Source organism: Dermochelys coriacea, chromosome 2 (assembly GCF_009764565.3).
Source record: "Dermochelys coriacea isolate rDerCor1 chromosome 2, rDerCor1.pri.v4, whole genome shotgun sequence".
Lineage (NCBI taxonomy): Eukaryota > Metazoa > Chordata > Testudines > Dermochelyidae > Dermochelys > Dermochelys coriacea.
In genome coordinates this window covers 114193786-114219736 of record NC_050069.1, presented here as the reverse complement: position 1 = coordinate 114219736, position 25951 = coordinate 114193786, and the positions used below count along the sequence as shown (strand labels likewise).

The 25951-nt window shown below is 41.4% G+C and overlaps 2 protein-coding genes and 1 long non-coding RNA gene across 6 annotated transcripts in view; 2 read left to right on the top strand and 1 right to left on the bottom strand.

Moving 5' to 3' along the window:
- The window catches only part of NUP153 (nucleoporin 153), a 64306-nt gene extending 63011 nt beyond the window's left edge, over window positions 1–1295 (top strand). For all 4 annotated transcript variants that reach the window (XM_038391426.2, XM_038391435.2, XM_038391432.2 and 1 more), the window contains one exon: window positions 213–1295. In XM_038391426.2, coding sequence (XP_038247354.1) covers window positions 213–297 — 85 coding nt within the window. In that variant the 3' untranslated portion in view covers window positions 298–1295. The remainder of the gene's footprint in view (window positions 1–212) is intronic.
- Window positions 1296–4571: 3276 nt separating this feature from the next.
- FAM8A1 (family with sequence similarity 8 member A1) lies at window positions 4572–20651 on the bottom strand. The gene is given in 9 exon segments (XM_043506997.1): window positions 4572–7361; window positions 7590–8507; window positions 9033–9172; window positions 10389–10512; window positions 15366–15367; window positions 17227–17273; window positions 17276–17305; window positions 17308–17342; window positions 20254–20651. Coding segments are annotated over 8 exon segments (918 nt in total). The 5' UTR covers window positions 20649–20651; the 3' UTR covers window positions 4572–7361; window positions 7590–8362.
- On the top strand, window positions 9172–10217 carry LOC122458404. The gene is made up of 2 exons (XR_006278447.1): window positions 9172–9587; window positions 9762–10217. It is a non-coding gene; the product is annotated as an uncharacterized LOC122458404 (long non-coding RNA).
- Window positions 20652–25951: the final 5300 nt, after the last annotated feature.

Here is a 25951-nt window from a genome sequence, read left to right as displayed (position 1 = left end):
ATCTTGTTCTGTGTGTAATACAGTAAATGTGGATGTTTACTTTGTTTCTGGAATCCTTCTCTTGCTGTAGATTTTATGAAGTTTGGGCCTGACTAATTGCTGTCAGAATACATGTGATTGCAGATGGTGATTTTAAATTATTCCAGAAAGATCCTGAGATTTGCAGTGGCAGCATGCGAGACTTTTGACTACTTCTGAATTCTTTTTGACAGGTCTAATGGGAAAAATATGTTCTCTGCTTCTGGATCTTCAGTTTCTGGGCGGAAGATAAAGACTGCAGTTAGACGTAGAAAATAATTGTTAGTGGTTATTAGACAGCAATTTTCACAACAGCTGGTGCCCTGCACTTATTGGATTGTACCTCATGCTGGGTTTAGTTGAAGTCAGATCTGCCTAAAGAAATTCAAAACTCTGCTGTCTTTTTCCCCATTTAGTCTTTTTGGTAAGAGGTAGAGTTGGCAACAGGAAGGTTCTCAAGCAAAACTATTTTAGAATCCAGTAATTTCTTTATTCAGATTTGGCATGGTCCGGCTAGAGACATGACGATAGCCTGCACAGCAAATAGCTTTGTATAATACCTCTTCATCTGCACCACTGTGCACATTCATTTGCGTTTACTGACGCCTCAAAATTGTAATTATATCAGTGAAGGGATTCTGTATAGAGTAGAGAATGTTGATAATGAATGATTTCTATGCTGAGTTTGTGCTGGTGTATGTGTGAAGTGAGTGAGTTGGGTGTATTGTGCACTAAAATTTTCTGATAGAGGAAGACTGATTAAAGGATGGTCCCTGCTAAGGACTTGTTAGATCTGTAGTTCTCCATTTAATAATTATATTCTATTTCTATATTTTCATTCTTACGGCTCTTTATCACCTGTCTCGCCTTTTTGTTATTTTATTATGAAAGTGTAAATACAATTTTGTTTCTCTTTTGGCATAACAGATCTGTGAACTTGAAATTTTAATTTTGTGTTATGGCAATTTTTGTTTAGTATTGTCTCAGATTTTATTATGTAAATCCCATTATTCAAAGTTGCCTAAATCCATTTGGAAAATCTTTAAATAAAATTGGGAATTCTTAAAGTGAGTTTATTGGCTTTTCTGATCCATTTTTGTTTGGACCAAAAACCAGTATTGTACAAAGTATTAAGTATATATTTTTATATTTACAGAAATGGACTGTGGTGACTTTGGATAATAAGGAAAAGTTTAATATTAAAGCCATGTTTATTACAGTATAATTAACATGTTAAACCATGGGATAAATGCCATCAATAAAAATTATGAAATATTGTTTGTGGTAGTTTTAACTCACATTGAAACCTATCTGTAAGATTAAGCATTGTGTCCATCAGAATAGAGGTCATACCTCCCTGCAACATTTCTGCTTTTAACAGAAATACGGAGATTAGTATAAATGTGTGCTCTGTGATTTAATGGATCCTTGAAACGAGGGGATGTCCAAACTTCTCAACCCCGAGGGGCTGTAACTGGCTACTTACCTAGAGCCTGAGGGCTGCACCTAATTTGCATTTACACTTTTAAAAATCAAAATAAATGCTCATAATAATTGCCTGTACTTGTATTTTACTTGATTTAATTAAAATTGCTGCTGTGTGGAGTTCAACAGCACTGACAACCAACCAAAAAGTCAAGCATTCAGAGAGCTATAGCATATGGGACTGAGGCCCAGAGCATCTCAAACTGCAAAGCACTTGCTGGTGACTTGATTACATAGGCCTGGCTCCTTGTCATTGTTCCAGCTGTTAAATATTTTCCTAGTATTCTTCTATGTAAGAAAGTGCAATTGTCATAGGGCTCTAATAGGAAGGGATGGTGGTCAGAGACTCTAGGGAGGATGTTAGAAGGCCTCTGAACCTAGAATAATTTTAGGGAAAAATTCTAAAATCCCTACCACTAGGTCATCTGTTATGGTGGCTTCCACTGTGCTGATTAAAACTTCTAAGGCAGCAGTAAGTATTTCTTGCAGTGAGCTGGTGGAAGATAAGCTGATCTCAGAGCTCACTGGGGAATGGTGAGGCACCCACCTCTGCTGCCAGAATCTGACAATCTGTACTTGCCAATATTGTTCACACCAACAAGTGCTAATTGTTCATGGTCCAACAATAGTGGGACAAACCAGGGGTTGGATTACATAAGTAAGGAGGCATTCCTGGAACGAAGAGTAACTTGACAGAAACATCCATTTCCTGGTGGAAACAAGCTACCTCAGATTGTTTGGTCTGTTAGGGTGAAGGTGGTTGAGGTTTATCCAACTGGATGTTCAGAAATATGGATTTGCTGGAACCCAGGTATCCATTCTACTGTGTTAATAATCCAAGTTAGTTACATGTGCTGAGGAGCTACATGTGGTTAACACTTCAAACTTCTCTCATGTAGAAGAATCCAAAGCCTACTCCAAGGAAGACTCCTCATTTAGGCTAGAACATTATGTAAAATATTCAATGCTTATTAGAATTACCAAAGCACAAACTAGTACTAAAAATTTTAAAAGTTAGGTGTTTTGATAGCTAAGATATTTATGGTCAATCGCACATCAAATTGTATTTTTAAAACTGAAAACAGCTTAGTTAAATGTGCTAGTCATCTCTGAAGAGGGGGAATTCGTCATACTCTTAGCTGCTTAATTTCAGTCGTTTAACTGAACCTCAAGTTTCCCTTCACTTCCAAAATGGGGGGTTTGACAGACTTCTATCTTGCTGTAAAACCCTTGTGGAGATAAGGTGTAGGTATTTTTTAACAAAGTCTATAGTAGTCTCACCTAGCTCCATTGCTCTAAGCAACCTCAGAAGACTTAATAAAAAGTATGCTAGTCTGTTTCCAGTAGGGCTCTCTTTGGTGGAGCTGTACAGGTGATAGGAACAGTTAGAAACTTGGGAGGGGTAGCTCCCCACTTCAATCCTACTGTACTGATCACCTTTGCAAGTAGTAATTACCTGTTTCAAAGGTTCAACTGCCTTCAGTGCAGTTAGTTTACACTGTCTATACTTGAGCTATTGCTGCACTTTAGCTAAACTCAAGTGACTGGCCACACTATAAAACACTGAGGATGCACAAGGTGATTAGATTAGCAGCAAGGTCTCACTACTTTATTAAAGCCAGATCTACATTTGGAAGGCTTTGCTGGAATAGCTGTATCAGTATACCACATTGGCAAAGCACTCCTACTGTGGACAAGTTGGCCAGCAAAAGTGCACTTTTACTGGTTTAAGTGAAACCAGCTGCTGGGGTGTTTCCCACATCCCTGGCCTCCTATGAGAGAAACAGATTATACTAGCAAAAGCACTTTCACTGGTATAAGTGCATGTGTTTGAGGGGCTTTTTTGATCTGGCCTAACCTGAGCTTCAGTTTGTAGCCAATGATGGACTAACTTGCTCAGATTTAAAGCACCTAATTCAAATTTAAGATTTGTACATGGACAGGAGGTGGGTTAAGGCAACACAAGTTATATGTTGAACTAACACTTCAGTAAAGATAAGCCCTGAAAGTTAACTAGTTAACACCAAGGAATTATTTTCACCCTCTCCCACTGTGGGCAGAAAATGGCCTCCATACAGGAAGGAAGGAAATTGTAGCAGTTCCTACAGTATGCCTGAAGTGTTAGCTAAACCTTTAAAATAAGCATCCCTTTTATTCTAGCCAAGCCATACTTACAGTGAAGAGCTACGATGCTCTACAGGAAAAAATGTCAAACAGGTGGCAGCTATAGTATTACCAACTTCCAGAGCTGCAACTCATCCCATTGCTGCAAGGGTTCTGCATCATGACTGAGTTAACCTTGTAATAAAGCAAAGCACACACTCCTAACAGGTAGTTTCTTCTGAAATATGCCTAAAGACTGAAGCAAAACATGCTTACTGCAAAGAACGTTTCAACCTGCCACCTTTAGGTAGTTTCCTTCACAGAACTTTGATGTCTAGGCTGATCTTAATCACTCCTCAGCATTCCACTCCATACAACAAACACTTCTCCAAAAGAGGAGATATACTTCAGTCCATGATTAGCTTGTCCTTTTTCCCTTTCACTGTTTTTTTACCTTGCATCTTTCATACCGAATGATTTAGCTGAAGTAGGAATACAAAAGGGTACTTGTATTTTATACAGACCAGCCTACAGTCACTGACTGGCAAATAGCACAATTGACAAGCCATTCATTTTCCACAAGCACAGCTGAGCTATCCAGTTGTGATAACTATAGCATAACTTGATCACATTTAATTTATAGTCTAAAGGCACTTTAGAAGTGAATTCTTAAAGCTTATATTCTAAATAGGCAAGCAGCTATAGATGAACTTTTTGTATGAAAGACAGCAAGCTATGACAGAGTGCTGATAATTCAAAGGAATTAATTTCAAAACTCAAAATGTTTGTGGTAAGTCATTCTTCAGATAAAAGAACACTTAGGGCTTAGATTTTTATTGAGGAACTGAATGGTATAAACTGTCTTTGAAGTATCAGACTGAATACCCTGACCAATTCCAAACAAAACAGCAACTGCAAGCACCCATTTGAGTGTGAGAAACAGACTGAAACCAGAGGCAGTGACATTTGAATTCAAGTACTTTGTAAAAACAAACTTTTATTTGAGATAAGATTAAATATATAAAACAAGAGAAAGTAAACAGTTAACTGCAACAATTCACCATAAATCTGGTCATATGACTGACATCTTGAGCACTTAAGAGCAGAACCTCAACACCAGATGTCAAGTTTTTTCTCTTGATTCTACAGTCTCTGAAGTTTTGCTCTAGTACAACTTCACTATGGTGCAACAGACAAAGTATCATCTATAGGCAACTGATAGAAGGCTGCAGGTTACTTTGTGATACAGAGAATGAATTCATTTATATAGCAGAAACTAGATTCCTGTTTAGAATGCTATGAGCCTTTCAGAAATCAGATTTGGGTGTTAGTTTTAAAGGTTAGAACTAATCTTAAGAGTTCAAAAATGCATGTCTTCCAGAAGATGACCCATACATCATTAGAACAATTTTATGCTGGTACAATTAAGCTTGAGCCACACCTATAAGACATTCCCCCAAGAGTTTGGGGTGATAGACATTACAGCTTCAGTGACTAAGGATTAAATGGGAAGTTATATTCTGTCTAGCAGTGGAATGATATTTTACCTTACTGTTATTTATTAACTGTACAATTATCAAATTTACATTTTTGAAGGAAAAGTATGTGCAAATACACCTTGCAAAGGTGGCTCCTTTTAGTACTAATGATTTCTTCCCTAAAATAGTAAGCCTAGCTCCAGTTGTTTGCAATGACTATAATGTAAAATAAACCCACTACTTTAAATCTTTTCTTCAATTGTAATTTCTTTGGACAGGGATCATTGGACTGTTTGTACATCATAATTTTGTCATCTTGTGACCAAGTTATGCTATAGTTATCACAAAATGACATCACACAATTTTTGCCATCATAATTTGGAGAGGCAGAGGGAGAGGTGCTCTTTTAATACAAATAAAAGATGTCTAATTGATGATGGGTCTAGGTTTGGAATCTGAGTCTCCAGCTGAAAAAGGTTTGGTCAGTGTCCTGACTTTAGATACAAGCAGAAGGTTGCCCATCAGTCAAATAGCCACCCATATCTCAGGGATGGGCAAAATTTTTTGGCCTGAGGGCCACATCTGGGTGGGGAAATTGTATGCAGGGCCTTGAATGTGGGGCAGGAGGGGGTGTGGTGTACAGAAAGGGGATCAGGGCAGAGGGTTGGGGGCTCAGGCCTGTGGGTACCACTCCCAAAGCTCCTGTTCCCCATTCCCAGCCAATGGGAGTTGCAGGGGGCGGTGCTTGCAGGTGAGGGCAGCACACAGAGCACCCCTCCAAGGGGCCACAGGGATGTGGTGCTAGCTGCTTCTGGGAGCATCGCAGGGCCAGGGCAGGCTAGAAGGCTGCCTTAGCCTTGCTGCGCCACAGGGCTGGCAATCCTGTGGGCTGGATCCAGCCCACAGGCTGTAGTTTGCCCTCCCCTGCAATATCTGTACTGAAAAGGAATGGCTTAAGCAGAGTTAACCAATCATCTCTATCTAGCAGTAGTTCATATTCACCGTTACTGTCATTCTCCCAAAATCCTTTAACTATACTAGTATGACTAACTCAGCTATTTAAGGTTGTGGTGTAGATTAACCTATTCATGCTAGTATTGTATCCAAATAGTTCCCCTTACAGCATGTGCAGAACAGGAACCGCTTACTAAGGGAAGGGGAGGGAGTACACTACACACAATGTGTTGGTGAAACCTGCTGCCCTACCACACAGTGAAACCAGAAAGTAGAATATGGCTGTATTTGTACTGTGGCTGAACTCCATGTTTGACTTCATTAGTTCTAGGAATGAGTATTAGCGGAGGTTCAGATTTCAAACAGTGGCTCTGCAGTTTAAGAAATTGGCAGTTTTAATCTGATCTGCAGTTAGTAGGCAATACTTAAAAATTACAACGTGTAAGTGGAAACAAAGTTTACAAGAAGCAGTGAGCTGACTCCAGGGTGGGGGAGAGGGGGAATCTAATCATGCAAATGAATATACATCCCTGTAGAGCAGACGTATTCAACCTTTTGCAAGTAGTAACCAAAAAGCAGATTAAACACCACTGTAGTGAAAATTTGTACAGCTTCATGCTTCCTTAGATCAGAATACTCCCTCAGGAACACTTCAATACTTAGCCCTAATGATACACCAAACACACTCGTTTAAAATGCTAAACTATTATGAAGTTGATAGTGGCACTCACCTTCCTAAATTATTTCATTAACAGTAGAAGTGCTTGTTCTATGTTTAAATTGCACATTTTAAAATACCCTCCCACAACACCCTCTTGCACAAAGTAGATGACAGTCAAGAGTAACTGCTGCAACCACTCGTCAATATTTAGTCCTAAGCCAACTACCGACAGCAATGTGGAATTCCAATTCATTTAAAAAAAAAAAAAAAAAAAAAAACTTGACACGATTAATCAAGCTTTTAACAGAAAGTTGGCATTGTTCTTCAGAAGCTCTATCCCAATCAATATTACATGAAGAATAAACCATAAAAAGTTAAAGCTATGTAATCATGCAAAATATTAGGCTTCTTTATTCATCAGTAGGTATCCAAGTTATTCTGCATATAGCAGTGACTACGCAGAATTTTAAAATATAAAGTGAAAACCAATTTTTGAATTTATCTATAAAGTTAGCCATAATTTACGTTCTGGTTGATATTTCTACATGCTACATATAAACTCCATCCATCAGTTTACATAGTCTATCTGCAACAATTTGAGGGAAGTAAAAACTTTCCATCCCCTACAAACAGAAGCAACCATTTTCACCTTTTGTTTGTTACTATGTTAACATTAAAAAGAAAAGGAGTACTTGTGGCACCTTAGAGACTAACAAATTTATTAGAGCATAAGCTTTCGTGAGCTACAGCTCACTTCATCGGATGCATCCGATGAAGTGAGCTGTAGCTCACGAAAGCTTATGCTCTAATAAATTTGTTAGTCTCTAAGGTGCCACAAGTACTCCTTTTCTTTTTGAGAATACAGACTAACACGGCTGCTACTCTGAAACCTATGTTAACATTATAGCTCTGAAGGTATTTACACAAACCTAATTCACAAATACCACAGTAACTTATTCTTCCCACAAAGTAGTAGTAACTTAGTTTACCTCTTCATTAGGACAGAGGTAAATAGCAAGTGACTTAATGTTTAACACAATCATGCAAAAAAACCTGCCACAATACATGTTTAGATAAGACATTTAAAAAGTGGTAAAGGAATACAATTCTTGAAGTGAAGGAGTTCATTAAGTCTTTTAGGGGTTGATAATACCCAGCCACCACACAATGCATCGGTTTAATGGAAACATTAGCTATATTTTTGCCTCCATCCCCCAAAGAAACACTGCAATCCCCTCTAAGGGATAGTTTCTGTAATGTGTTTTGTAAACATCAACATAGACAACAACTACATTCTCCAGCTTATTTTTGCCATAAAATAATCAAGTTGTAGAACTAGTACTTCTTAGGATGGCAATATTTCCAGGCATCTCCCTTCTGGAGACTGAGATACACTGTCCTTTATGGATAAATACAAGTAGTTTCCTTCCTGTCAATCTAATGTTAATACTTCCCAAACTGAATAAGTACTATTTCTCTGAAACCTCTTTGGCATTTAAGAAAAATCAATACTTTCAAGATAATCATTGCCACCATACTGGAATGACTCATTGTTTAACATCCGAATCTGTCTCCAGTTAGTTTGGGCAAGCAATACTGATGTCTTCTTTACTTTGTTTTTTAGGAGTTAAAAAAAGTTTGGTAATCTGGGCTTCTTTTGGCATCATCTGACTCCATTTCTTCTTACCACAATAGTTCCTGCTACAATGTCATAGGCTGTTCTGTTATGCTGAAAAAATAGCAGTGTAATGAATGCAGGAAAAAAGGAAGCAATAGAAAAATTCTTGATCAAGGCTCGTATTGTAGACCTAGAATGAGAAGGAAATCAGTTTGTTTTAATTTTCAGTCCCTGCCCAAAGTAGTTTTGCCACCGATCCAGTACCTCAAAGTTATGCAGCACAAAGGGAATCATATGGATTTAGAAATCAAGTATTTTAACATGCAAAGCTAAAATATGCCTTTCCGTTTAAGTAATTAGATAGTCAGTACATGATTCTTGGGTCACTGCAGGATTCTGTCTGATAAGACTCGCTGTTAAAGAGAGACAAACTTTAAGGCCAGAAAGGACACACTGACCTTCTGCACATTGCAGACTATAGAACCTTGCCCACCCACACCTATAATAGACCAATATTTCAGAAGAAATAGATCCCCTCAATTCTTTAGTGTTAAAAGGCAGACCCCTCACTACAAAGTATGGACTGAGAGATCTCATTATACTGACTGTTTTAATAAGGAAACAAATTAGCAAAATGCTGGCAAAGTAATCATTTCAAATCATGTACTTTCAAACCTATTAATTTGTGAGTGACAATTAAGTGAAGAATACTTACGTTGTTATGCTAACATTAGAGGATGGAATCACTAACACACGATTTGGTGCAATAAGTACAGATGTATCACATGTCACAACTCGAAGTCCAAGCAGAAACTTCCCTGGGGTTGCCCCACCAGCTCCCCAAATACAGATAATCTGCAAGAGAAATCAACTAATTTATTTCTGCAATCCATCACTGTTGGTTGCCCAAAATGTATATAATTTTAGCAAGTCTGACCTAGAAATAAGAGCAATACAAATGGCACAGAAATCAATCTTAATACACTGAATATTTACTTTACATTTATTCTCATGTAGTAAGTTTACATTTATAGTTTTAAAATAAAAGGTTTCAAGTTAGTTTAGCTTGGGTAAGAATTACGTGTGTTTAGTAAACTGCAAAGACCTAAGCAAACAATTAATCCTTGAAAAATAATTGGTTCAAATGCTAAAAAAGAACGTAACATCTAACAAGACAAGTTTTAGGAGAAGGCTATTCTTAAAATATGGCTAAGAGAACACTAACGAAAACTTGGTTCTAACAGACAAAAGGCTTGTGGTGAATTTATAGGTTTCAGATTAGCAGCCGTGTTAGTCTGTATTCGCAAAAAGAAAACGAATACTTGTGGCACCTTAGAGACTAACAAATTTATCTGAGCATAAGCTTTCGTGAGCTACAGCTCACATAAATGTGTTAGTCTCTAAGGTGCCACAAGTACTCCTTTTCTTTTTGATGAATTTATAGTAACCTCCAATATTATCTTAAAATATGGGCATGTGTAAAGAGATAAAAGACCAGTTGCAGCTAGCTTTAACTTAGATACATTCAAAGAAAAAGGCCCACACTGCCCTAACCCTATCTGGTCTTAGCCAAGATCGATGGAAAGCTAAGAAAAGAGCAGCCCCAGACTGCCCAAAATTGGTTCTTAGCTGAAGTAAGCAATTGGCAATGGCATCACTTGTTTGTTATACTGTATAAAAAAACCCATGTTTGCTAAGGGTAGTTATCATTCCTATCTGATCATGCTGATGCCAGTCAGGATGAGAGAGATGTCCCTAGGATGGGCCTTTTCAGAGTGTATTAATCAACTTATGTTTGCTACTGTATAGATGTATTGATTGCTTATTGTTATTTAGATTTTTTAGAGCAATTGTATAATTTGGCCTTTGGATTTAATAAAGGAATTTATGGTTAAATGAACTTCTAGTAGTATCCTATATTATTAATTCCAACAACTTCAGTTGGTATATTAGTGTTAAACTTCTTAACCAGTTAACTAATCAGTTTTCAAATATTTCTGATAGTCATGGAACAACATTTGACCTGGATATACAGCTGATAAGTTAGGATTTAATATTCATGACTAGTTACCTCATAGAAGCAGACTAACAACCTGTAGATAAGGGCCACTACCATCATTTTCTGCAAGTCTTCCATAGATGTGTCTTCATCTATTTCTTCTATTATATAGTGCATAGCAAACTTGGAAATGTCCCTGTACAAAAGAAGACTTCACTTTAACAAGTGAGCCATTCCAAACCTACTGCATTTGACCTTCATTATGGTATTGCCATACCTGCAGCCATCACTTTGATTACCCCTTTGGAAGCTTAGCCTGGTCTACACTGAAAGGTTATATAGGCATAGCTATGTCTATCAGAGATGTGAAAAAACCACTCCCTTGATAGATGTAGCTATACCAGCATAATCCCTAGTGCAGATGTAGCTTGTTGACTCAGCCTCATAGCCCAATTCTACACTACAAGTTATGTTACATGGGCATACAGCCACGATTATTAAATCGCTTGTGCGTGCACATCTGGCTCCTTGTGTCAGCAGTGCACATCCTTACCAGGAGTGCTTGGTGTATGGACTATATCGTCAGCGTGGGGCAGCTCCTGGAGGCCAGCAACAGTCAACATAAGCAACGCAATGTCTAGACTGACACTACACTGACATAATTACACATACCATGACAATGCCACTCAGGGAAAGCGGCACAGAGAAGCACATTGGCAGGAGCCAAATTTAAGTGAAGACTCTTCCACAGCTAGGTCAACACAAGGCTGCATACGACCTACCTGTGTAGGATAGAGCAGGCCACAGGCTTTAAGGCCAGAAGGGACCATCATGATCATCTAGTCTGACCTCCTGCACATTGCAGGCCTCAGAACCTCACCCACCCATTCCTGTACTAGACCCATAACCTCTGGCTGAGTTACTGAAGTCCTCAAATCATGATTTAAAAAATTAATTTACAGACAATCCACCATTTACTCTTGTTTAAACCTGCAAATGACCAATGCCCAATGCTGCAGAGGAAGATGAAAAACCCCAGGGTCTCTGCCAATTTGACCCAAGAGAATTTCTTCCCAACCCCAAATATGGTGGTCAATTGGATCCCAAGCATGTCAACAGGACCCAACATTCAGACACCTGGATAAGAATTCACTGTAGTAACGCAGAGCCCTCCACATGTAGTGTCTCATCACCAACCATTGGGGATATTTGCTACTAGCAGTCGCAGCTTAGCTACATGCCACTGTAAACAGTCTCATCATACCATCCCCTCCATAAACATATCAAGCTCAGTCTTGAAGCCAGTTAAGTTTTATGCCTTCATTGCTCCTCTTGGGAAGCTGTTCTGGAAGTTCACTCCTCTGATGGTTAGAAATCTTTGTCTAAGTTCAAGTCTACAGTTGTTGATGGCCAGTTTATATCCATTTGTTCTTGTGTCAACATTGGCACCTAACTTAAATAACTCATCTCCCTCCCTGATATTTATCCCTCTGATGTATTTATAGAAAGCAATCCTCTCTCTCTCCTCAGGTTAGGTTAGATTAGGCTGAACAAGCCAAGCTCTGAGTCTTCCTTGCATAAGGCAGGTTTTCCATTCCTCTGATCATCTTAGCAGCCCTTCTCTGCACCTGTTCCAGTTTGAATTCAGCTTTCTTAAATCTGGGACACCAGACAGGCACACAGTATTCCAGATGAGGTCTCATTAGTGCCTTGTACAATGGTTCTAATACTTCCCTATCTCTACTGTAAATATCTCACTTGATGCATCCTAGAACTGCATTAGCCTATTTCACAGGTGCTCACATTGGCAGTTCATAGTCATCCTGTGATCAACCAGTGCACTTGGGTCTTTCTCCTCCTCTGTCACTTCCAACTGATAAGTCCCCCGCTTATAACAAAAATTCTTTTGTTTGTCCCTAATTGCATGACCTTGCACTATTAAATTTCATCCCATTTCTATTACTCCAGTTTTCAAGGTCATCCAGATCTTCTTGTATGATATTCCCTATATAGAGAAGGACCGTAATAGCTCTCATCTTTTTGTCATCCACAAATTTTATTAGCACACTCCCACTTTTTGTGCCACGGTCATTAATACAAATGTTAAATAGAACTGATTCCAAGACCCATCCCTGAGAAAATTCACTAATAACCTCCCTCCAGTCTGACAGTTCTCCATTCAGTATGACCCATTGTAGTCTTCCCTTTAACCAGTTCCTTATCCATCTTTCAATTCTCATTAATTCCCATCTTCTCCAATTTAATAATTTTCCATCTGGAAATATATCAAATGCCTTACTGAAACTAGGTAGATTAGATCTACTGTATTTCCTCTGTCTAAAAAGATCAGTTATCTTTTCAAAGAAAGAGATCAGGTTAGTCTGGATCTACCTTTTGTAAAACCATGTTGCATTTTATCTCAATTACCTTTTAATCTCTATGTCCTTTTACTACTTTCTCTTTCAAAATCTGTTCCAAAACCTTGCATACAATTGAGGTCAAACTAACAGGCCTATAGTTTCCTGTAGTTGCCTGTAGTTTTTTTATTCTTCCTTAAAAATAGGTACTACAGTAACTCCTCACTTAATATTATAGTTATGTTCCTGAAAAATGCCACTTTAAGCAAAAACGATTTTAAGCTAATCCAATTTCCCCATAAGAATTAATGTAAATAAGGGGAGGTTAGAGTTCAGGGAAATTTTTTTAGCCAGACAAAAGACCACACACACAGAGCATCAGTTTTAAACAAAATTTAATACTTTACACAGCAATGATGATTGTGAAGCTTGGTTGAGGTGATTAAATCAGAGGGTGGGGGTATTTCCCAGGGAATGCCTTGCTGCTAAATGATGACTAGCGCTCAGTTGAGCCCTCAAGGGTTAACATTGTTGTTATGTAGCCTCACACTCTACAAGCAGCATGAATGGAGGGCGGAGACACAATAGACCCATGGCAGCGGCTGCACACATTCCCTGTGGAAACTGAACTGATGCTGAACCCACGCTATCCCACTGGAGCGTACCACTCCCTCCACTTTCCAAAGTGCTGGGAGGGGGGGTGTGGTGTGGTGTGGTGCGTGCAAGTGTGAGAGTGCAAGCATGAGAGAGAATGGGCAAGCACGAGAGAGAGAGAGAGACAGACATGCACTGCCCCTTTAAGTACGCTGACCCCACTCTAAGTACACTGCCTTTTTAAGGAGATCAGCAAGCTACCTCCATCCTGAGCCTTGTCATGTCCCCCTCCTGCTCTGTGGAGATGGGGTACAGGAGCAGGTGGAGAGGACACCCTGACATCAGCACTCCTCTTCCCCCAGACCCCTGCACATCAAGCAGGAGAGTCCTGGGAGCAGCTCCAAGGCAGAGGGCAGAAGCAGCACATGGGTGGGGGGGGGGGACGGACAGCTGAACTGCCCAGCAATTGACAGCCTGATGGGCAGCTGCCACACAAGGAACTTAGGGGAGCTGATATGGGGGCTGCTGCCCACCCTGGTTCCAAGACCCCACCAGCTAACTCCAACTGCCTGCTCTTCCTGCAAACAATGGACAAAGCAGGCGGCTGTCCATCATCATCATAAGGAGCACTGCACAACTTTAAACGAGCATGTTCTCTAATAGATCGTGACGTAACAACGAAAGAACGTTAACCAGGACGATTAAATGAGGAGTTACTGTCATAGTTTAAGCAGAACAACTCCTAGTATGGACACAGTTACAGCGATGTAAAGTGCTTTATACGGATATAGCTATTCCCATACAAGAAGGAGAATAAGCTATACCAGTATAGGGCACATTTATACTGGTTTAACCATTTGAAAGAAGTCACACCCCTAAATGAAATAGTTACACAAGCCTAAATATCAACTTGCATACTCAGTCGCATGTATCCAAAAACCAGTTATGTTGCTGTAAAGCCTAATAATTTAAGTCAAGTTATAAGGCATTATAAAAAAAAAATCTCCCCCCCAAGACTGCTTAAATTAGGTCATCAAGAGTAGGTGATTCAAACCACACTGACCCATCTTCCCATGCAGACTGAGTAGAAAAAAGTTTTCCATGATTAGGATAGCAAAGTCCCTATAGCTCCTAATCAAGATCAAACCCCATTGTGCTACATGCTGTGCAATATGTAGCTACAAAGCCCCTGCCCTGAACAGTTTACTCTACTTGGAGAAAAATTATAAAGAGACCCAAAGAGGCAAGGAGAAGGGGACAAGAGTAAGAAACTGGATCATGAGATTGTTATGTTGCAGCCTTGTGATGCAATTATTTATCTCAAATTAACTCACACTTTCCCATAACTTCTACACATACATCCATCATTGGTTGGCTTTCCTTTAGTATCACAGCAGAAATGAGTCTGGAGAAAGTAGTAGTCTTATTGTTAATTCAGCATTCCAAGCTTAAGGGCATGCATAGAAAGAATGAAGATGTTTGCAAAAGCAGACAATCAGCCTTAAAAATTTGCTCATTTGTGCAGTAGATAGGGGAACAAACTGAGTTAGAAAGGGCCTTGAAGTTGAAAAAAGCAGTCATCTGTAGCAGATTCCCTCCATTCTTCTTTCGTATACTCCCAAGGAACAGAACCACTCTGACCTCTTAACAGGCCACTTCTGGGCTACTGCACCAGGTTCGTTAGCCTCCTTCATTATTCTAGATTACCTCTCAGTTTATTAAAGTAGATCCTTCCTCTGTATACCCACTTGCAGGATCTGGTGCCCCAGTGTTGAGATGAGGAGCTGTCTTTAAAAGCAATATCCTTTGAGGGGCACACAAGAGATTTACAGGAAGGCACCTTCATCACCCAACTCTGTGTAAGGGGGGGAGCCTCAACCTCAGTTCCTACTCTGCTACCATAGACGGAAAATGGAACTTGCCTTCCTGTCCTAAGGCTAGATCTTCCCTTACACTAGATTATTTTCATATAGGATAATTTATGAGTACACAGACTGCCCTTGTCCCGGGAACAACTGACTCTCCACTAGGACCAAGTTGAGCCCCCAGCCCTTCAAGATGTACGATCATTCAGGAGATGTACCTATACAGCCAATACTTCTTTGTCTTGCACAGCTTGCCATACCTTCACTCCCTTTCACCCCCACTAGAAGGGGAAGACATTGAGACTCAAGGCTCATCGGTTTTTCCATGCCTACAGCCTGATATTCAGACAGGGCCACTGAGGAAACCGAGGACTAACCTCTGTGCCAAGATCCTCTAACACAGGACCCAAAACAGATATTCCTTTCTGGCCTTAAAGTCGCTGTCTCTCACTGGTCCAAAACTGTAATGTCTTCAGCCTTATACCAGGAGCAAATCCCTTATCCAGCATTGTTAGTAGCGCTAAACAGAAGTGGCACGGAAGACCAAACCATCACTGTCTACTGAGACTCAAAGTCTTGGCAATGATGCAGGAAAAACCCATCTGAGCCACTCTCCTCATTGGCACCAAACTTTGGACCTATCTTCCAGTGCCAGTACCTTTGTAGTGATACTGCAAGTTCATGAGATGCCCATCAGGGAAAAGAAAGCAGACCTTTCCACAAGAGGGCCAGAGTCATCTCTTTCCTCCTTTTTATTATGAACCAGAACTTGGGATCTTGATGGATGATCAACAGCTGAACATGAGGTCCAGGTGAGATGCAGTGGCCAAAGGGCTATGCAATCCTTGGATGTATAACCAAAGGAATCTCTAGTAGGATTAGGGAGACTGTATTATCTCTATTTGGCACTGATACAACACCCACTGGAATACTATTTTCAGTTCTGACACCCACAATTCAGGATAAATTGGAGAGGGTCAGAGAAGAGCCCGAGAATTATTAAAAAGAAAAGGAGTACTTGTGGCACCTTAGAGACTAACAAATGATTGGAAAACATGCCTTATAGTGAAAGGCTCATGGAGCTCAATCTTTATCTTAACCCAGAGAAGGTTAAGAGGTGACTTAACTAGTCTAACTAGTTAAGGTAGTCTAACTACTACATGAGAAACAAATTCAATAGAGCGCTCTTCAATCTAGCCAAGGTAAACAAGATCTGATAGCTGAAGCTAGACAATTCAGACTAGAAGGCACAAGGGACAGTTTTTAAAACAGAAAAGGTAACCATCATTGGAACTTACCAAGGGCCAAAGTGGATCTCCATCACTGACGATTTTTAAATCAAGATTTGATGTTTTTTCTATTTTTTCCAGTTCAAACATGAATTATTTCAGGTTGTGCTAGATGATCCCAGTGGGTCTCTTCTGACTTTATAATTATGAATGTTCTCATGCAACTTTTCTCAAGTAGCATGTAAAATTAATTTTATACAAGGAGTAAAGAACAGTCAAGATTCACAGGTTCCACTCTGACTTATCTACCCCCTACCCATACTAAAGTATTGCAAACAAGTGTTTTGTTTAGTAAATGCTACTTAGCCTTTTCTTTAAAATAAGAAATAAAAATTCCACACCAAAGACCGTGGAATTTGTTAGAACAACTGATTGCAGGAAAAAACCTTCAAATATATCAGCTTTCAAAGTTTTTCTAAACACAGGGCATAAGAGATTTTTGAAAAACCCAAATAGTCTCTTTTAAAGTACAAGCTAGTTTAAAGTGTTTTCCCAACTGCTCAGACTCAGAAATTTCATTTTTAAACAAATTGTGAGTGCCAAACTATTAAGCTTATTTAACAAAAAAAAGTTAACTTTGAAAGCATGTTAGGCATCTACAGAACTTTTTATAATTACACACCTGTATAATGCACCACTTAATAAAGATCTATTTTAAAAGACAAAAAAGTTTGAAAGAGCCTCTTATCAATTAAGGTTTCCTCATGTGCTTCTCCTCTGTGCAACCCTAGCTACTCAAAAGCTATATAATATTCATCACAAGAGTGAAAAGCTTATATAATATGCCTTAAATGGTTTAACTTACTTTATTCCTGAGATGCATAATACTTAAGACAATGGTTGCCTTTATAAGAAAAGAATAAAGAAATCCACCATCTCTGCTAAAACCTGTGTGCCAAGGAGGGATAATGTATTCCCGACCTGTACAAAAACAGTTAATTACCTAAAATTTTACTGTGCTAAAGCAATTTATAACTTAAACCTGAATGTACATTAGTTTGTACTATACAGAATAAAGGCAACATTAAAATGGTCTTCCACATTGTCCCGCTGCAAGGAAAAAAATCATTATTCTGACTCATGGAAGCCCATATCCTTTTTATTCAATTACCTCCTTAAAATGTACTTTGATACAATGGGAATTGGACGATAACAAGTTAACTAAGCATGTACCTAAACCGAATAACATATCTTTACTGTTGTTCTTCCTAATCCCATCCCCTCCCTGCTCTGTTTGAGTCACACATTACACCTAAGTAACTAGACATGGTCTCACCCTTGAACAGCTTACTTTTTGTAGTGTACCATTTTTGCCTTTATTATGATATTTACAAGGAACTTGATATAGAATGTTTTCCAGAAGTTCAATTTTTTATCTGGTATTAAAACTGCCTCCTTCCCACCACTAACTCATTCCACTTTAGAGAAAGACTTCAGAAAGAGCTGAGCACCAGCCCTGTGGAAATCAGGGAGGGTTCCTTTTAGATATCTCAAGACAGGTGTCCTAAATGCCTAGCCACTCTTGGTCCCAAAACTTAAAAAAAACAAAAAAACAAAAAAAACCACACACAATGAAAGACCAAGAAGTTGTCTTTTTTTCTACTTTTTTTTTTTTTTTTAAACTTCAGGAGAAGTAGACAAGCATTCCTATGCAGATACAGCAGGTTACACTACCATGAGAGAACAGGAAAATGAAAATGGCTACTCTGGTTTAATTGGCCCTGGTGAAAGAAATGCAATCATTTTTAAAATGGTCTTAATCTCAGGTGGTGGTAGTTATAATACAAGCAAGCTTTTCCTTTTGGTTTAAAAAAAAAAAAAAAAAAAAAGTGCCATATAAAAGAATTGTAGGTAGGCTGATTCTCCACATTGTATTTCCTCAGCAGGACTTACAGGAGCGCCTGTATGAATGCATCCGATTAAGTGAGCTGTAGCTCACAAAAGCTTATGCTCAAATAAATTTGTTAGTCTCTAAGGTGCCACAAGTACTCCTTTTCTTTTTTATATGAAACGAATATTCTAACAATTACAATTTAAATATACTCATGCACCTGACTTAATATAACCTTGTTAAAATTCAAACAAGTATATTTTGGAAGGGAGAAGGAACCCTTCACTTCTTCCACTTCTTCCCCACAAAAAAATTTCACCACAATAACCTCTCCTACCAAAAAAGGCATCTTCACACAGCATCCACAGAAGCTGCACAAATGGCACTCTGAATACTAGCCTCAACAAATTGCTTGAGAGCAGCACAAAGAAAGCTCTTAGCCTCTGTGTTCTTGTTTTTAAAAGGCAAATACAGTTAGAAGAGTGATTGATTAGGTAAGAAGGGCACCGTCTTAATATTTGTTTCTGTGCATCTTCCTTTTATATCTGCTTACCTCACTGACAAATTCACTCTCATTAATGCTAAAGAATAGCAAAAGAGATTCAATTCCCATTCTTGCATTGTCACAACCGTCAAATTCTAATTGTACAATCTTTAACCAAAGATGAAGCAAAAATGGGAAGAACACAGCTGGACTTTCCTCACACCAGGTTGAGCATGCAGTGCCAGAAGGTAGAAATCAAGTCAACTTTCTAATATGAGAATTTTTAATATGAAAGTTAGTGATATGGAACCTCTGATTTTATTCTTCTGACTACAGCCACACCAATATATTAAATGCAGCAACAACTGGTTAAGATGGAAGGTAAGCGTTAAGGCTGTGAAAGTCAGAATTTAAATATATGAAAGACTTGTTAAAGTATATAGAATTCCTAAAGCTATTAACATGGATGGTGCTAATACAATACTGCACTAATACTAATATAATACTGCAATATTTGAGGATAACTGTCTATCCTGAATTAAGAAGAATTATTTTATTGCTTCCATGAAATTTTGATTGTGGTCACAACCACGGTTCCATCTAAACTGTGCACTGTGCACAGATACTAAACCCCACGCACACGGCAAAACACTATGAGCACAAAAATTTGCACAGAAGCACAACAATGTGTAAAGAAATTTTTTGCACACGCTGCCTGTCAAAAATTAGAGGGAACATTGGTTACAGCTATCCTTGGTATTCAAAATCACTTTCAGATGCCAGTGGAACACAAAGTACCAACTATCCGTTAGTGCACACATTATCCGCTGGCATAGTAAATTAGTGTACTAATTTCTGAAGAGGATAAAATTGCTGATTCAATAATAAAATGTTGATTTTATTTAGTACTTGGATCACCACCATTTCTTTCATTAGGCAGCTAAAGGAGGTGTCACACACTCCACTTCAGAGGCATTAAACAATCCCAACAACATTGGTGCGTCTATGAAGCTCTTCGAGGATTTTGAGAAGCATTACAACCTTGGCATCGAAACCTCATCAGTCCTAGTTCCCTGCAGCAAAATGAAGAAACTGAAGCACAGAGATTAAGTTTGCCTACACACCACAAACCAGTGGCAGGGCCTAGGCTGAAATACAGAAGCGCCTACTCCCAGGCCAACCACAACGCTAGGCTTGGAAAATATAAAATGCTAAATAGCAGACCCGAAGAAGGGCTCCGTGTAACTGGGCTCTGTCGCGAACAGAAGTCAGCCCAGTCAAAGAGATCGCCTCGCCACCTAATTCATACCCGCAAAGCCCCACCGCAGACAAGCCCGGTCCAAAGTCCGCCTGGAGACCAGGCGTGGGAGAGGCAGCACGGGGGGGGGGGGGGGGGGGAGAAGACGCCCGGCCAGCCCGTTCAGAGACCCGGCCGGGGCCACCCGCTTTAGCCGGACACGAGTCGGGAGCCTCCTTCCCCAGCTGCCCCCTCGGCCGGGGTCTCCCGCCAATCTCACCTGCCGGCCGCCCGCTCCCTCGGGGCGCTGCTGGCGGCGGGGCCGGGCCTGGGCACCGCGGCCAGGCGGGCGGCTGCCGGCCAGGCGGGCGGCGCGCGGGGCCCCGGCGCGGCGGGGGCGGCGAGGAGGTAGCAGGGGCCGTAGTAGGCGGGCGGCGGGGGGCAGCCGGCGGCGGGCGGGCCGGGGCTGCCGGAGGGGGCGGGGGCGGCGGCCAGCAGCGCGGGGAGGCTGCTCTGCCAGCTCCAGTAGCCGCAGTACGAGTCCCAGAGCCACTGGTGCACGCGCCGCGCGTACTCCCCCGCGCTCAGCGCCTTGGCCTCGGGCTCGGGCTCGCCCGGGGCTGCCGCGACCTCCGCCATAACCCCGTCCCCTCCTCCGCCTTCCCTGTGACGCATGCCCGCTCCCTGACTGCGCAGGCGCGGGGGCCCGCTCCAGCCAATCCGGCAGGAGGCAAGCTGAAGAGCTCTTCCCGCCCCGCCCCGCCGAGGTGAGATGGGATGGGATGGCCCGGGCTGAGCGGCTAAGGCGGGAGCCGCTGGGGCCTCAGAGTCCCGGGAAGGGAATGGCGGGGGGGGGGGCGGGGCCTGCCTTGCGCTTAGAATCATAGAATCATATCAGGGTTGGAAGGGACCTCAGGAGATCATCTAGTCCAACCCCCCTGCTCAAAGCAGGACCAATCCCCAATTTTTGCCCCAGATCCCTAAACGGCCCCCTCAAGGATTGAACTCACAACCCTGAGTTTAGCAGGCCAATACTCAAACCACTAAGCTATCCTCCCCCTGCCGGTGACCCGGCTGGGAGGAGGGTCCCTAATTCTGACTAGCGGCGGGGGGCGGGGGGAGCCTGTACCCACCAAAACAGCAAGGAGTCCGCGGGCACCTCCAAGACCGGCAGAGTTATTTGGGCATCACCCCTATGCCACCCGGCTGGGGACCGGCCCTGCTTCGAGCAGGGGCTTAACCCTGACCCTAGATGACCTCCCGCGGTCCCGGCCAACCCTGAGAGTCTATGATTCTGTGAAAGTTCATGCCCAAAGACATCTGCAAAAAAAGGACACGAGGACTTGCGGCACCTCAGAGACTCGCACATTCATTTGAGCAGAAGCTGTCGTGAGCTACAGCCCGCTTCACCGGAGGCAGCAAAAAATGCTTCTGCTCAAATAAATGTGTTGGTCTCTAAGGTGCCACAAGTCCTCCTGTCCTTTTTTGCGAATACAGACTAACACGGCTGCTACTCTGAAACCTGAAATAAATCTGGTAGTCTTTAAGGTGCCCCCGGACTCCTTGTTGTGAGCATTTCAATGTCACCAGAGGTAGGTGGGTCTAGGGAAATCACCCCCAAAAACATGTTACCCCATTCACGGAGAGCCCCCAGGAGAGGGCTCTGCCCACCTGGCGGCAAAGAAGAGAAAGATTTCCCGCAACTCCTACCCCCCTAACGCCCCCTGCCACTGCTGCTGTCAGAGGTGGGTCGGATCTGCTTGGGAGTGGGTTTTGTCACCTGTGTCCTTTTGTCATTGCTGACCCTTTGTGGTCCCGAGGCAGGTGCAGGTGGCCACGTCAGCTTTCTCTCTCCTTTTTCCAGTTTGGCCTCATTGCTTTTTGAGGAGAAGTCTTTAATGGTGTCTACTCATTTGAGAAAAATACCCTGCTTGCGCTTCCTCCTAGTGAGTACATAAGAACGGCCATAGTGGGTCAGATCAATGGTCTGTCTAGCCCAGTGTCCTGTCTTCTGACAGCGGCCAGTGCCAGGTGCTTTAGAGGCAATGAACAGAAAAGGGCAATTGTCAGGGTTCCCTCCCCACTCTGAACTCTGGGGTACAGATGTGGGGACCCACATGAAAGACCCCCTAAGCTTATTTCTACCACCTTACGTTAAAACTTCCTCAAGGCACAAATCCTTTCCTTTGTCCGTGGACAGTATTGCTGCCACCACCAAATGATTGAGATAAAAATCCAGGAAAAAGGGCCACTTGGAGTCCCTGTTTCCCCAAAATATTCCCCCACGTCTCTTCACCCCCTTTCCTGAGGAGGCTTGGGAATAATATACTAACCAATTGGTTACAAAGTGAGCACAGACCAAACCCCTGGGTTTTTAGGACACTGAAAATCAATCAGGTTCTTAAAAGAAGAATGTTATTTAAAAGAAAAAAATAAAAGAATCACACCTATAAAATGAGGATGGAAGGTAACTTTACAGAGTAAATAAAAAGATTTAAAACACAGAGGATTCTCCTCTGACTCTGCTTTCTGGTTACAAAACAGGAATGAAATTACCTTTTAGCATAGGGAAAATTCACAAGCTAAAACAAAAGATAATCTAACACATTTCCTTGCCTTTACTTACAATTTTTGTAATCTTAAATGCTCATTTCAGGTAGGTTTTTAGGAGATGTGTTTTCCTGCCTGGTCCCTCTCTTGTCCAGACAGAGAACAAACAAAGAGAGCACAAACAAAACCTCCCCCCCCCAAGATTTGAAAGTATCTTCTTTTCTTATTGGTCCTTTTGGTCAGATGCCAACCAGGTTATTTGAGCTTCTTAACCCCTTACAGGTAAAGGAGGGATTTTATGCTACCCTGCGCTGTCTGTTTATGACAGCAGTAATCCAGTGATTGATCCTGTCCACTCCCAGCTTCTGGCAGTCAGAGGCTAGGGACACCCAGAGCATGGGGTTCTGTTCCTGACCATCTTGGGTAATAGCCATTGATGGACCTATCCTCCAGGAGTAAAAAGTGTTTCTCTGCTCCCCACTAGGTTTAGACTGCTTATGCCTCCTGCTTTCTGCCTCTAGATTATGGTCACTGATTCTGTACTTGGTGACAGTTCATGTGAGTCTTAACACATTTCACTCAGTGGGGTAGTCTGTTTCTCTGATAGGTCTACGTAGGGATCAGTACTCCAGCAGCTAAAGGTGCGGGGAAATGACCCCAGGAATTTCCACAGTAAACCATTTAAGATAACAAAATAATGCCATTAATGCTGATGAGGGCCCTGAGTGCAGTAAATGTGATGGTGAGAGCATTGCTGAAAGATTTCTCAACAGAAATCTGTGCAGTTGAGTACTGATTTCTTTATTAAATGTCTTAGTATTAAGAGTTTTTGAGAGAGACAACTTCATATTCTAAGCTGCTTTAATATCTTCTCAAATGACCTCCTGGTGCCGGGGCTGCCTGCATTGCAAACCACAGAGACCATGTGCACAAAGATTTTTTTTTTTAATGTGAGAATGTTAACCTCCCGCTGAAACACGTGTAGGCAAACCCTTCGTTCCCAAAGGCCTTCAGCTGTATTCCTTAATTAACAAGTTTCTTTAGTCAATGCGTGAGACATTTGGGGCTGCTCTGTTGATAAGCAAGCATGTCTTGGTTTCATTGTTCCTATCATTTAAGGTATTTTCATTCCAATGCTGTCCTCCATCACACCCATGCAATTCTACTGAAGTCAATGGTGTTACATGGGGTGTAAAAGATAGAGTGGAGCTTTTGTACAAACCCCACTGCCATGTTGAAATTCCATTCTGAATTCAGAACTGAGTTTAAGCTGGTATAACAGATGTGCTAAGGGGGCAGGGCATAAGTTACCAATTAAGCTTCCCATAAACTTTCCTCTGAATTTGGTCAACATCACTGATGAATCAGTCTTACCAACAGTTCTCTTGTCATGCCAATAAATCTACTGACATGATTAAAATGTGCTCTCACCCTACCGTACATTTCTGAGCAGATGTAGCTGGATAAATTTAATTTTCTCTGTTGTTCTTGCCCATCTGTGCTTTCAGCTTGTTTGTGGCCTCTGGCTACTTTCAAATCACTTCTATTCTGAAAACAGAATTAGATTTGCAGTTGCATTTTCTAAACTGAAATTAACTAGAGGACACAGAATTAGCTAGGGGCATCAAGGCTCAGGAGGATGGGAGGTAGCTAAAAGTTGCCATTTTTCTATGTATCCTAGTTGTTTCTAAGGCACTTGTCACCATGGTATCTAAGTCAGACAGTATCTTTTTGCCTTGAGACCTTGGCCTCTCATCTTTTCTGTCTCCCTCTTCTCTCTTTGCAAAACTTGGAAGTGTAAGAAACTAAATTGGGAGCCTTACAGCAGCTTCCAACTCAGCTGTCTAAAATTAACTTTACATTTTAAACTACTTTGCTGGTTTCCAGATGCTGCTGAGCACCACAGCCACTCTTCAATAGGAAGTGATGGCTTTCCTCTGAAGATCCACCTTCAACAGGGCTGGCGGCAGTACATCTTCCCCTTGCTGCCAAGCTATGGTGCTCAGCAACATTGGAGAAATAGAGCTCTATTAGAAGGACAAAACAAACCTCACAGGGATTAAACCATATTGATTTTGAAGTCAATCTAGTTACTTTGTTGCGAGCCCCTAATACAGATGGATTGAAAGACATTTAAATCATTCTTAAACTGATTTAACTGAGTGGGACAGACTTTAGCTAAACCGCTTTAAGCACATCTGTAGTAGGAAGATCCACACTAGTGCATGTTTTCTAATATAGACCAGACCAAAATTAGAGATCAGATTAAGCAGATGAATTGAGACCTTCTTATACTGCAAAGTTTGGCATAAGTGGGGAAAGATACGAGAAGAAGAGGGTAGTGCATAAAGTGGTCTGAAAAAGGTTTTTGTGTGGATCTATCATTTTCTACAGAACTGAAAGCGGTATTACATCGGCCTGTCTCTGCAGCTCACTAATTCTGTCCCTCCAACACTTCACATCAGGTCTTCTCCGACCTTGCCTCGTCTCTGGTCCTGCAGCTCTTGGGGTTCTTTGCCCTCCCCCCCCAGGCTCAGGGGCTGCACTGGGGTCCCCTCTCCCCTTTCCAAGCTGCGGGGGGCAGCTCCAGGGGCTCCACCCCCATACACTTTCCATTCCAAACCATTTGGGGGTGGGAGGGGGTCCATGAACCATCCTATGGTTCACAGGAGAGAAGGAGGGAGTGGAGCTACCCTGAGTTTTTGTGCTCCCCAGTGAGAAGGGCTTTGGCTCTTGAAAGGAAGGGGAGAGAGCAGAGCTTGTTTCCTGCAGCAGCTCTGATTGACTGGCCCCAGGAGATGGGCAAGAGAGGAAAGCAGGGTATTTTTCATCCCAAGTAGGGCTGAAATGTCACCCCTGCTTGAGTTTTAGAAATTTTATTTCTGGGCCTCTAACCCAGTGCACTTTAATCACTGAGAGAGGGAAAAGAGAAAAGATAAGAAAGGAGCTAAAGAAGGGTGGGCAGACGAGAACTGCACAGTGTGATTCATGTAAGGTAACATTTTGGAAGAAAGACTGTGGGATCAGAAACTCTTACAGTAGAGAGCTGCTCTGCTGCTGAATGACTATGGGAAGCCCAGGGATTTTTAAGAGATCCTGAAAACAGATTTATTTTAAAATGTTTATTAATCCTTAAGTGGAGATCTGTTCTGGAAAGAGACTGTAAAATTGGTATCATGAGGCTTCTTGTTCATTAACTTTCACTGATTTTTATATTAACTATACTTTTTAAAATTTTGCTTTAAATAGGTTTTCTAACTTCCAGCCCTGCAAATTCAACTAGCCAGAAGTCCAACTTAGTTCTTTCCTTCCTGGGCATTACCACTGGCATAAAGAGTTCTGAAGGCCAAATTAGACCTCCAGTTACATCTGTGAAATCTTCCAGGCTTCAGGTATGCCCTCAGTGACACTTTTGCAATCTCATTGCC